Source organism: Psittacula echo (genome assembly GCF_963264785.1).
Source record: "Psittacula echo genome assembly, chromosome: 2".
Lineage (NCBI taxonomy): Eukaryota > Metazoa > Chordata > Aves > Psittaciformes > Psittacidae > Psittacula > Psittacula echo.
The window spans coordinates 120211743-120225023 of NC_137737.1; the positions used below are offsets into that span (position 1 = coordinate 120211743).

Below are 13281 nucleotides of genomic sequence, written 5' to 3' on the forward strand. Positions count from 1 at the left end.
GTTTTTTTTCATTGTGCAATAGTTCCTAGTTCCTGGGAAAGAGTTGTGCAGTGAGATGGCAAGATGTTCTGATGGTACTGAGTTATTTAAGGTAATAAATATGGAAGTTGTTGGCAGAGATTGCAGAAGGACCTCATGCAGAGTGACTGGGTAATAAAACAGCAGATGATATTCATTGTAGCTAAATGAAAAGCAGTGGCTACAAGGGGGAAAACCGTCGAATTTGCATACAAAATGATGGCTGTGAAATAGGAAAGTGACCTTAACGTTAGGATAGCTCTGTAATTATGTCAGTCCAGTACTCAGTAAAGGTAAAAAAAAGGGAAAACAAACCAGATCTAATATTTAGGAATTATTAGAAAAATGAAAAAAACCTAACCACTCCGAAGTAGAAAATACAGTCATGCCTCCAAGTAAGTTCTCTGGTGCAAATGCTGTATTTTGTTCTGATTCACTTGTCTTTAATGCAAGAAGAAAATCAAGTGATATGAAATATCTTCCATTCATAGAACAATTAGAGGTACTTTTTTGGCCAGGAAAAGGCATGGTGAGAGGAGAGGGAGATAAAAAATATAAAATGACATTGAGAAAATAAGTAGCTCTATTTTCTCAAGAAATACAAGGGCTCAAGAGCATTAAATGAAACCTGCAGGTGAAGATTCAATACAAAAGGAGGTAGCTTTTCACACAGTGCATAGTTAATAAATTTTACTTTCTCGTACAAGATGTTGCAGACAGTAAAATGCATGTTGGTGCAAAAAGCCATTGCACATTGTCATGAAAGACAACTTTCCACTGAGGGCTGTTAAGTGCAAAGACACCTTCCCTGGCTCAAGAAATCTCTGAACCACAAATTGCTAAAGTCTGAGAGACTTTATATTCAAGAAGCATCTCTATAGATTTGCTCTGTTTTTCAACTCTTCGCTAGAAATCTGTTATTGGTAACTGTTGGCAACAGTATACTGGACTAGATCTGTGGCCTGACATGCTGCTACCAGTCTTAGGTTCTTTTTACGTAGAAGTAGATTAATAAAAAAGTTGGAATGAGGTTTTAGTGAGAGTATCTAAGAATAGAAGGTGAAAGGAAGGGATATAAAGGGCAAGATGTCTTGAGAAGCAGGATTATGCTAGCAATATCTCTGGAAAATATGGAATGGAGAGGCAAAGAAAACAAAGTTAAGGAAACCTGAGATCAAAAATAGGATCTCTCTTGACTGATAAAAGACTGGAGTATAAGGAAAAGCTAGGAAGGCAGAAAACTGCAGAAAGTGTAAGTAAAGAGAGTCGTCTTAATTACCGCAGAAAGTAAAGCCAGATTATATTTATTTAAGTAATTGTATGATTTTTTTGCCAGTTTCACAGGTTAAATAAATGCAGATTGTAGTTTGCCTCGCTAACACTTGATCTAAAGTAAGACAATATAAATGAAATTCTTTTAGCTTTCGTTAATTACACTTCCAGTAGTGTGTTCAATGCGTTTCCAAATGTCTTTATACTGAGGGGAAAAAAAATGTAACAACATCAACCAAAAGTACATTTTTGCTAATGCTGAGGGAGTAGGCAATTTAATGTATTATTATGAGAATTCATTGATAACAATGGGTGATTATGACCACTGTTGTCTAATGACTGTTAATTATTATCACAAAGAATGAGACTAATGGTAGGTCCTTCTTTTCAGACAGAGTTAGCTGTGAAGGAATATGAATATTAGCAATACAGGCTATTTCCTCTAAGTCAAGGGTCATTTAGACTGACAAGAAAATTATATTTGGCTCAGAACTACAAAGAATAAAATTAAAAAGCAATGAGTGCTCCCAAAAAGTTATTTACAAGATGTTCCTCACAGCTAGATCTTATTTTGGGCTACATATGCGTTACATGAAGGGGCATAACTTGCCATGGTAACTGTTTGGGGGGATTGTGGATATAACAAGGTAAGAATGCACGAAGACCTAAGGCTGTGATAGGAATAATAACTCTGATGGGGTTTTTTTCTGAGCACATTGTAGAGAGCAGCCTGACACAGACAGAAGAATCGACCAGATGACATAATTCTTTCTAAAAATCATCTCTTCCTTTGTTGCTTTCTGGTCCTCATGCTTTTTCCTGACTGGTGGCAAATTGGTTGGCAACAAATAAAAATTATAGCGTCTGTTTCTACTATCCATCTGGGGTATTTTAATGTCACCCACATACATGCCCATGTATCTACCCACCCACTCATATTATCTCTTGCACGGAACACATTCATTCTCTCACTCACATAATTTATTCATCCCAACATGCACTAGTGTAGTTGCCATTTAGCTTTTGTTTACTGGTAGCCGTAGCAATATTTAAACAGATGTCTATTTACATCTGAAGAGCACATCAATTCTTGCCTGTATGCACGCACAGCGTTAGCTAGTTTCTAATGTCAGTATCTTCCTTTGTTTGTATAGTCATCAACAATGTCAGTATTTCTGTTCAGAGTTGAATAATATGAAGTTTCCCGTTAGAAAAAGAGGATGTCTTAGAATATAAAAGACTTTTAATTGATTAAAAATATAATGCTTTATCTAAACCAAAGTTTTGTTTATAAGGCCTATCCTGATACTTGAAGCACTTTCTGTTTCAGTTATGAGGGACTGGTTGAATTTCAATTTTCTTGAGATTGCTGTAAGTAAATTAATGATCAGAGGTTTCTTTTGACCTAAAATAGTGGGATGTTTTTCATAATAAAACCTGGAATTCAATGATCATGACAAGGAAAAATGTACATATTCAAGGGTTCACATATTTTCTGGGGGTCTCCAAATGTCAGATGATAATACCTTGTTTTACTACCAGAAAGGAAAAGAGACTTCAGTACCGAAAGGAATATGTCTCTCCAAACATAATCTTCTCAAAGATGATAAAATATATAGTTGAATCAGTTTACTGTTCATTTTACCTTTACCTTCCCAGGTTTGTACCTCTGAAATGAGAGCAGCAGACCTTGGACAGTTAAGCAAAGTGCTTGTCGAGCACTATGATGTGGGTTATGGAGCTGGATGGTACCTGGACCAAATTGTCATCCATGAATCAGGCAAGACTGATGGCGAATATGCATTTCTTTGCCAGCAATGGTTAGACAGTGGAGTTGGTGATGCACAGATGGAACGAATGTTGAAACTTCTTGGAAAAGTCAGGAATGGGAAGTTGACAGGGAAGATTTATGGTAAGGTCGAAAATCATCAAAGCCCCTTTCAGATTTTGTTTTAATTGTTTGTGGTTTTTCTTTTGTGTGTGTGTGTGTGTACGTGTGTTACTTTTAAGACTAAAACCAAACCATAGAAAAAATATAGCTGAAATGTGAATTTCATGTCTCACAAAATTTGTCTTTCCAAACACTTTCCAGAGCTGGTAAATACAATTATAAAGTTCAGGGAAGAAAGACTAGAGAAGAAGGAAGACATTAAGTGATAGAAGCAGTGAAGGAACTGTGTTTTCAGTTGAGGCTAGAAAAAAGCAGAAGCAGAAAGAGGTAGGTTGTTCCATATGGCAGTCAGTGCAGAGCAGAAGGCTGCTGCAACAGTGATGAAATCACAAGAAGAGATACAAAAACTCTTTCAGCAGAATGAGATTTTCCCGTATGTTCGCATATTTGCAGAAAGCATTTGCTTTTATTTGCAGTTTTCTTTTTTTCTTACATCAATGGCACAATTTCTCAGAAACAGCTAGTTGACCTGTGCAAAATATCCTATTCAAATTATCTAATGAAAGAAGACCAAAATTCAGAAACAACATAGACACTGAAAACATGATAAGCCTTTTATGCCTTGCCAGGGTACCGGATTTTTTAGCTCTCTCATGTCTTTTTGAAGAGGTGTAAAGTGTTGTTTGGGTCCATTTATGAAATCTGAATCAGAACTGGTAGACAAAACTATGTAAAGTTTAACTAATCTGAAGGTGTGAATTTGCATTCTATATCAGCAGTTTTGTAAATTGATCTTTTTTAATTTCTGTGCTCATGGGTGTTTCACTGTATGTTCAGAGAGTTTTATATGATATATAGCTGCAGACACAGCTATAGTGTATATCCTCATATTTAGTTACCTGTACTTCGTCCACTAGTATCTTATATCATCTAAGAAAATAAAAAAATAGTGTTGCCAAGACAAGAGAAAGACAGAATACCACGGAAATAAAAGCATAGGATGAGCAGCTAGACTAGTGACAATTTCAGAATAAAAAATATCCTTTAGACTTAACTAAAGAGAAGAAGATTAATGTAGCTGCTCTTAAATTGTGTCAGACAAATTTATCAATATATTTATCAGATTTACCATTATAGTTAGCATGTTATAGCGTATGGTACTGTGTGATCCAACAGAGATAGTCCTTCCATTCAGTCTTCCTAGGCAGCTATATACTGATAGTTTAAAGGCTTAATATTTCAAAAAAAACCTATTGCACCACTGCAAGTATTCCAGGTCTCTAAAAAAATGGATTCCATAGGTGCCCTACATAACCCACAGAGCGAGGCAGGTGTCTCCTGAGGTTAATTCAGAGCAGAAGCCCAAGATTGCTCAGTCTGCCACATCTTTCTTTGCTGATAATGTGAAAAGCGAGGGAAATCTTGCATCCTTGTTTATGCACCTTAATTAGTGTCTGAACATAGCTATGTAAAAACATTTTCCTTCCTCTGTTTTTCATACACACGTAGTCCTCAAAAATCTGAGTGCAGACTTGCTAGTATTTTCTAGTCTATTATAATGAATAAGAAAGAAAGAAAGGTCATTGTCGTAGGCAATTCCCTTCTGAGAGGAACAGAGGGCCCGATATGCAGAGTTGACCCTCATCATAGGGAAGTGTGTAGTCTGCCTGGAGCCCGGATCAGGGATATCACCAGGGCGCTCCCCAGCCTGGTGAACCCGACAGACTACTACCCGCTGCTGGTCTTCCAGACAGGTGGGGGGGAAGCTGCTTCCCGCAGTCTGAGGGGGATGAAGAAAGACTACAGGGCCTTGGGGCGGATGGTGAAAGAGTCTGGGGCTCAAGTGATCTTCTCCTCACTTCTTCCATCTTCCAGTGATGATGTGGGATGGAATGGGAAAATTCAGTCCGTAAACAATTGGCTACAAGACTGGTGCTGCAGGCAGGGCTTTGGATTCTTTGATAACAGCTGGTTTTATAAGACACCAGTCCAGACAGTGATACGTGGGAAAGGTTTATCTCCCAGGGGTAGAAGGATGCTGGGGCATTAATTAGCAGGGCTCATTTGGAGAGCTTTAAACTAGATTCGAAGGGGGATGGGGTTGTAACTGGGCTTGCCCCAGTAGGGCAGCACTCTAGAACTGATGAAGACTGGGAGGCCTCCTATAATCCTAGGGTGAAATCGGTGAGCTCAGCTCGATCCTTGAAATGCCTGTACACCAATGCGTGCAGCATGGGAAATAAGCAGGAGGAGTTAGAGACCTGTGTTAAGTCAGAAGATTATGATCTGGTGGCAATCACAGAGACGTGGTGGGACAGCTCACATGACTGGAATATACTCATGGAGGGCTATGTCCTTTTCAGGAAAGACAGGCCAGCCAGGCGGGGTGGTGGGGTTGCTCTTTATGTGCGAGAGCAGCTGCAATGTACTGAGCTCTGTCCAGGGACAGGGGACGAGCGAGTTGAGAGTCTGTGGGTGAGAATCAAGGGGCAGGCTGGCAGGGGTGATACTGTTGTGGGTGTCTGTTACAGGCCACCAGATCAGGGTGAGGAAGCTGACGAGGCCTTCTACAGGCAGCTGAGAGCAGCCTCACAGTCACAGGCCGTGGTCGTCGTGGGGGATTTTAACTTCCCTGATGTTTGCTGGAAGGACTACTCAGCAACCCAGCCACAGTCCAGGAGGTTCCTCCAGTGTATGGATGATAACTTCCTCATCCAAATGGTGGATGAGCCAACCAGGAGAGGAGCGCTGCTGGGTCTCATCCTCACTAACAAGGAGGGTCTGGTCGAAGCAGTAAAGGTTGAGGGCTGCCTTGGTTGCAGCGACCACGAGATGGTGGAATTCAGGATCTTGTGTGGTAGGACCAGTACAATAGCAAGTAGAATTGCAACCCTGGACTTTAGCAGAGCAAACTTTGGCCTTTTCAAGCAATTGCTAGGGGAAATCCCATGGGCAAGGTTGTTTGAAGGTAAAGGGGCCCAAGATAGTTGGTTGACATTCAAGAATTGCTTATTCCGAGCTCAAGAGCAGAGCATCCCGACACGTAGGAAGTCAAGGAAGAGGGCCAGGAGACCTGCGTGGCTAAATAAGGAACTGCTGGGTATGCTCAAGTGGAAGAGCAGAGTTTACAGGTCATGGAAGGAGGGGCTGGCCACTCGGGACGAATATAAGGCTGCTGCTAGAGGATGTAGGAAGGCAGCTAGGATGGCTAAGGCCTCCTTAGAATTAAATCTGGCGAGAGGGGTCAAGGACAACAGAAAGAGCTTTTTCACATACATGGCTGATAAAACTAACACCAGAGGCAAGGTTGGCCCACTGGTGAACGGCATGGGTGCCCTGGTGACAGAAGATACTGAGATGGCAGAGTTATTGAATGCCTTCTTTGTCTCAGTCTACTCTGCCGGAGGCAGTCCTGAAGAGCCCTGTACCCCTGAGACCTCAGATGAAATCAGGTCAATGGAGCAGTTTGCCTTAGTCGATGAGGAATGGGTTAGAGACCAGTTGAGCAATCTGGACATCCATAAATCCATGGGTCCAGATGGGATGCACCCGCGGGTGCTGAGGGAACTGGAGGAAGTCATTGCTAGACCACTCTCCATCATCTTTACCAAGTCTTGGGAAACGGGAGAGGTGCCTGAGGACTGGAGGAAAGCAAATGTCACTCCAGTCTTCAAAAAGGGCAAGAAGGAGGACCTGGGTAACTATAGACCGGTCAGCCTCACCTCCATCCCTGGGAAAGTGATGGAACACCTTATCCTTGGTGCCATCTTAAGGCATGTCAAGGATAAGAGGGTTATGAGGGGCAGTCAACATGGCTTTACCAAGGGGAAGTCGTGCTTGACCAACCTCATGCCTTTTATGAGGAAATAACACGGTGGATGGATGATGGCAGAGCGGTGGATGTGGTCTACCTTGACTTCAGCAAAGCATTTGACACAGTCTCCCACAGCATCCTCATAGCTAAACTGAGGAAGTGTGGTCTGGATGATCAGGTAGTGAGGTGGACTGTGAGCTGGCTGAAGGACAGAAGCCAGAGAGTTGTAGTCTATGGGGCGGAGTCTAGTTGGAGGCCTGTATCTAGTGGAGTGCCTCAAGGGTCAGTGCTGGGACCAGTATTGTTTAATATATTCATCAATGATTTAGATGAGGGAATTGAGTGTACTATCAGCAAGTTTGCTGATGACACTAAGCTGGGAGGAGTGGCTGACACGCCAGAAGGCTGTGCTGCCATCCAGCGAGACCTGGACAGGCTGGAGAGTTGGGCAGGGAGAAACTTGATGAAATATAACAAGGGAAAGTGTAGAGTCCTGCATCTGGGCAGGAACAACCCCAGGTTCCAGTATAGGTTGGGGAACGACCTGTTAGAGAGTAGTGTAGGGGAGAGGGACCTGGGGGTCCTAGTGGATGGCAGGATGACCATGAGCCAACACTGTGCCCTTGTGGCCAAGAAGGCCAATGGCATCCTGGGGTGTATTAGAAGGGGGGTGGTCAGTAGGTCGAGAGAGGTCCTCCTGCCCCTCTACTCTGCCCTGGTGAGACCGCATCTGGAATATTGTGTCCAGTTCTGGGCCCCTCAGTTCAAGAAGGACAGGGACCTGCTGGAGAGAGTCCAGCGCAGGGCAACTAAGATGATTAAGGGAGTGGAGCATCTCCCTTATGAGGAAAGGCTGAGGGAGCTGGGTCTCTATAGTTTGGAGAAGAGGAGACTGAGGGGGGACCTTATTAGTGTATATAAATATATAAAGGGGGAGTGTCACGAGGATGGAGCCAGGCTCTTCTCAGTGGCAAGCAATGATAGGACAAGGGGTAATGGGTACAAACTGGAACACAAGAGGTTCCACTTAAACTTGAGAAGAAACTTCTTCTCAGTGAGGGTGACGGAACACTGGAACAGGCTGCCCAGGGAGGTTGTGGAGTCTCCTTCTCTGGAGACATTCAAAACCTGCCTGGACGCCTTCCTGTGTTCATCTAGGTGTTCCTGCTCCGGCAGGGGGATTGGACTAGATGATCTTTTGAGGTCCCTTCCAATCTCTAACATACTGTGATACTGTGAATACTCAGCTCTGTATCTATAGAAAATCAGTTCTGCCTGGGTGTATAATAACTTTAGAAAGAATATGACAAATGAGAGAGCCTATATAGAAAGGAGAAATAAGACTGATCAGCAAAGAGTGCTGTACCTTAGAGGTCACAAAGTATACAGATACAATGGTACTTACTAAATGTCAAGCTGACTCTGATTTTATAATAGAATTAAAACAAATAGTAAAGGTTCCTTAACCGTTTACTTATAAAAACAACCCTAAAAGATGTGTAACTATGCAGGAACAATACAGTTCAGACTGAGATGATGAGGGTAAAATCCTAAACAAATAGAACACTTTATCTCTGTTTTCATTAAGGAACCATAATGTTGGGAAGGAAAGAAAATAAAAAATTACTAATGGGAATGAGGTTATTGGAAATCACCAAATCTGAGCTGCAAATAGAACACTTTATCTCTGTTTTCATTAAGGAACCATAATGTTGGGAAGGAAAGAAAATAAAAAATTACTAATGGGAATGAGGTTATTGGAAATCACCAAATCTGAGCTGCAAATAATATTTCAATTTTCATGCAGTCAAACATTGACAACCAAAGGAACCCCAGAATACTGAAGGAACTGGGAAAAAAAAGTGACAGATCTAGTAGCAAGTATTTAAAACAATTTTATGAAGACCAAAGGTGTGACTTGAAAATATTAAAGGTAATACCTCCCCCTGAAAAACACAAAGCATAATGTAGGTGACTGTAGATCTTGCACTCTTCTCTTGCTCCAGCATCGGGTCTTTTCCATGGGAGACATTCCTCCACAAACTTCTTCCCATGAGCTGTAGTCCTTCATGAACTGCTCCAGCATGGGTCACAAGTCTTGCAGAAAACCTGCTCCAGTGTAAGTTTGTCCTTCCATGGAGCCACAAGTCCTGCCAGGAGCCCACTTGAGTGTGGGCTTCCTACATGGACACAGCCTCCTTCAGGCGTACAAACCAAATATGCTCCTTTAGACTTAACTAAAGAGAAGAAGATTAATGTAGTTGCTCTTAAATTGTGTCAGACAAATTATCAATATATTTATCAGATTTACCAATATAGTTTGCATGTTATAGCAGCATATGGTACTGTATGATCCAACAGAGATAGTCTTTCCATTCAGTCTTCCTAGGCAGCTATACACTGATAGTTTAAAGGCTTAATATTTCAGTACTAAAGGGCTAAAAAATCTTGGATTACGCACAGGAGATATAAATTTTCATTTGACTTCCATTTTTTCGTGGGTATAATTGGTTTCATTTGTGTTTAATGTTCATAGACATGAAAATAATAGCTGTTTATGATTATTCATAAAGTCATAACATGAATTTAATTGAGATGATTTAAAAGATGGTGAGTGCTAACTTTTTACATTCAGCAAGTCCTGAATTTATGGCACAGATCCTCACCTGATCTAAAGTAATAAAGTTTTATTTGCACTAGTTTATAGTAGGAGACAAAGGTTTGCCTGTTGTTGTTAAGAAGCTGGACTTTATAGGACTATAGATATAAACTCAGAAAGTCACTGTTTCCATTACTCGAAGTAAAACACCCTGCTCTACAGAATGGCTAGCTGAAATCATTAAATCCATACTTTGCCCCAATTTACATAAGCAGAGCTAAGTTATCTTAATTAAAAAATGGTCATGCTCAATTCTGCACCAGCCCAGGTGACCAAAACCTCTCTGTAGGAGTTATGATTTTAAAAATGGAATGCATGGATTCGATAGCCCTCAATTTTCCATATATTCTATCAACATGAATTAAAACGTGAAAGCTAGATAAATGAGTGGGATTTTGTTTTGATGGGTACAATTTTCTGATCATGAAAACTATCTTGTTGATTGGAGGTTTATTTAAATATCTGTTCAGTGTAGAGATACAGAAGTTACTCAGAAGCCTACCTGGTATCAGTCTGTAGTCCTTAGGAGCCTTCAGATGACCGCCAATTCATCTAGAATGTTTAAGAGACTAAGTGCCTCAGAACAGACCTTTAGTTTGAACACAAGCTACTATTCTTTTCTTTAATTATATTCTTCAATATAATTTTGCAGGTTTTGGTATGGTTTGGTTTTTTTTTTAGTAAAACTGCTGGCTTTGAGTGTTTTCTGTGTCCCTAAAGTAGACAAATTTATGTGCTGTTATATAAGACTGTTTTAAATCTCTCATCAAACATCATTTCACAGAAGAAATAGATAATTGTGATGATCTGTGATAAAAATATTACATTTCAAGCACCAAAACTGTTTATCTCACCATCATCTTGCTATAGAATATATGGAGCATATTTTCCTATTCTAACTTAAGTAGCTTCTCAAAAAGTTCAAACAAAAAACACCCTGCCCTGACCAAAAGCAAACCTTATAACCAGTACTACCTAGTAGAAAATATGCTGCTTTTGAGTGGTGTTTAGTAAGAAACAAAATTTAAATCAGGAGAGGAAACATTTATGATGGGAAAAAAAAAACAACCAATTGGCATGACTCTTCATAAATCTCTAATATGGAACTGGCAGTCTTATCTCCATAGTGCTATTGGAGTGGCCCATCTCTAAAGGGTCAGATATTATTGCAGAAGGGCTGCCGTCCAAATCTGTTTCTCACTAAATCAGTGATAATGAGTGAACCTGTTAAGTGCAAATATTTTAGCTCACTGCAAAGGTGGGGATGGGTTGCACTCACTAACTCAGCCTGTTATAAATTGCTATATTATTTTGGATATTCAGCAAATCCATAATTTTTTTTCTGCTGTTTTCTTTCAACAGGGACCTGGGATGTCCTTGTCACAACTAGTGATATTTTCTGTAGTTCCATGAATCCTAAAGTGTCTCTAAGTGTATGTGGTGGAAAAGGTATCTGTACTTCAGTCATATTCCCCAAAGGATCCCTTAAAAATGGGCAGATTTATGAAACTTCAATTGAACTAAATAAGAAATTCAATACTATATTCAAAGTTCGCTTAGAAATTGAAGATGCTGAAGAAGGAGAGAGTTGGTATTGCCGTGAGGTAAAAAAAAAAAAACCTCAAGAAATTACTTACTGTGTCCTTATTGTAAAATTCACCTTTTTTCATATTCTATGGTTATTGCTTCCAGTTTCTAGTTCTGTCTGAAATGACATAATTTTTAAATTATAAGAGTAAGTGCTGTAGTAACAACACTTGTATAGTGTGGAGACTGCTCAAAACACTTACTAGAATAGCTATAGATAACAAAAATCTTGTAAACTTCGGTGGATTTCTGGAGGGCATATATACAGATGTGCTATCATCTATAGCATATCCAGTAGTTTCTTTTCAGAACTGTACCCACTGGCACTGGCATATATTGCAATATTTACATAATTTCAAATTGGCTGTTACATGTTGTGATCCAAGGCAAATAATTAAACCAGACACTAGAAATGCATTTTGATGAAAATGTCTGCCTTTTAAGTTGGCATGTGAAAAAAAGAAGTGAATAGCAGAAATGACAATCTTTCTTCTGATGTCCAAGATGCTGAAGCTAAAATCTGACATCGCACTGAAATTGCTGTGGCATTTCACTATACAAAAAATATCTCTATCCTCTTATGATGGCAAAATAAAAAGAAATCTAAGGGAAAGAATATTTTCTTTCAAGCTGCACTCACACTTCTGTCCATTAATGTTTGTATTTTGTTCTCATTAAAAACTGGAGAAAAAAAATAATTTTCCTGTCCATTACCTGATAATAGTGAGTGAAGCCCCCAGATATTTAAATGGCAGTTTGGTTTTTAATTTAATCTTCATAGCCAGATGAATTAGTCATCTAAAAATATCTATTGATAAAATGCCTCTTGGATGTTGTAGGCACAGTGGATCACAGTAAAAAATTCAGAACAGAAACTTGACTGTTGAAAGTAATGACATCTATTAGGCTGTTTTACTTCATTAGCTCAAAACAATGACTCAAAGCTGAGTTAGAAAAAAATCAACATAATTTCTATAAGTAAGGTAAAGATGCACATTTAAATTGTGTAGGATTAGGAAGAGAAATGTAAATTATTAGGGGTTTAGGAAGACATTTCCTTTGTTATTCCACAAATTCCATAGCAGGACTGACTGAATCCTTATATGAAATAACTAGGTTGGTCTAAGAGGTTGTGGATAATATCAGTTATTAAAGACAGGTCAGCAGTTTGTTTTCACTGCTGATTAGAACCACGATGGTAATTTCTATGCTATTTTATTTTGATCTTATAAGGTTGCAACTCACAAAGATTTCCCCCTTCTATCATAAGTAAATGCAGCTGCAGCTGGTTGAATTCCATACTTAAATTCAGAATTCACTTTTATAACCATAACCACAAAATAACTGTCTTAATGTTCTTGAGAAAATTGAAGTCATTATAAAATAATGACCAGAAAAAAATTAATTAAGATACGCTTTATTTCTGAAGCATGTAATAGCTCACATCTTTATTCTTGCTTCTTTTAGTTCTTGAAAAATAAAGCACAGCAAATGAAATCTGATTTTCAAGGAACTGTTCAGGAATGTAGATGTTAGTATGAAAGGGAAATTGTATTAATATTACACTTTATACTGCATTAAAACAAAACAAAACAAAACAAAACAAAGAAAAACAACAAAAAACCAATCTTTTCAATTTGTCTCTTATAATGAAAAATAATTGGAGTGTTTTGAAGGCAAAATAATGCCACCATCTCTCAATGACACTTGCTAACCAAAGACGGTTGAGCTCACTGGGTTAAGCATTTGGTCATTTTAGGGAGTTAGGTAATGCAAAATGTATGAGTGAATTCTCTGTGCCCTTTTCAAACCAGGGTTACTTTTTGTAACATATTTTCAAACACAGTGTCTAGTCTAGGTTTAAATAGTTCAGAAAATGTGTTGTCTATTAGTATAGCCGGTAGTATCATAGTGTTAGACACCTCATTATTAAAATATGTTTTCTTACAGTAAGACTAAGCTACTTAGTATCACCCTTTTATTACTTTACATACAGCTTTTCATAGATTAAAAATATTGAATAACATACTCTATATATTC

At 39.2% G+C, this 13281-nt stretch overlaps 1 protein-coding gene across 1 annotated transcript in view; it reads left to right on the top strand.

Annotated features, from left to right (window-relative positions):
• The window catches only part of RP1 (RP1 axonemal microtubule associated), a gene marked incomplete at both ends in the record, with an annotated part of 187407 nt that overhangs the window by 140001 nt on the left and 34125 nt on the right, over window positions 1–13281 (top strand). Inside the window, 2 exons of the mRNA XM_080609709.1 lie at window positions 2950–3202; window positions 11017–11258. Coding sequence (XP_080465835.1) covers window positions 2950–3202; window positions 11017–11258 — 495 coding nt within the window. The remainder of the gene's footprint in view (window positions 1–2949; window positions 3203–11016; window positions 11259–13281) is intronic.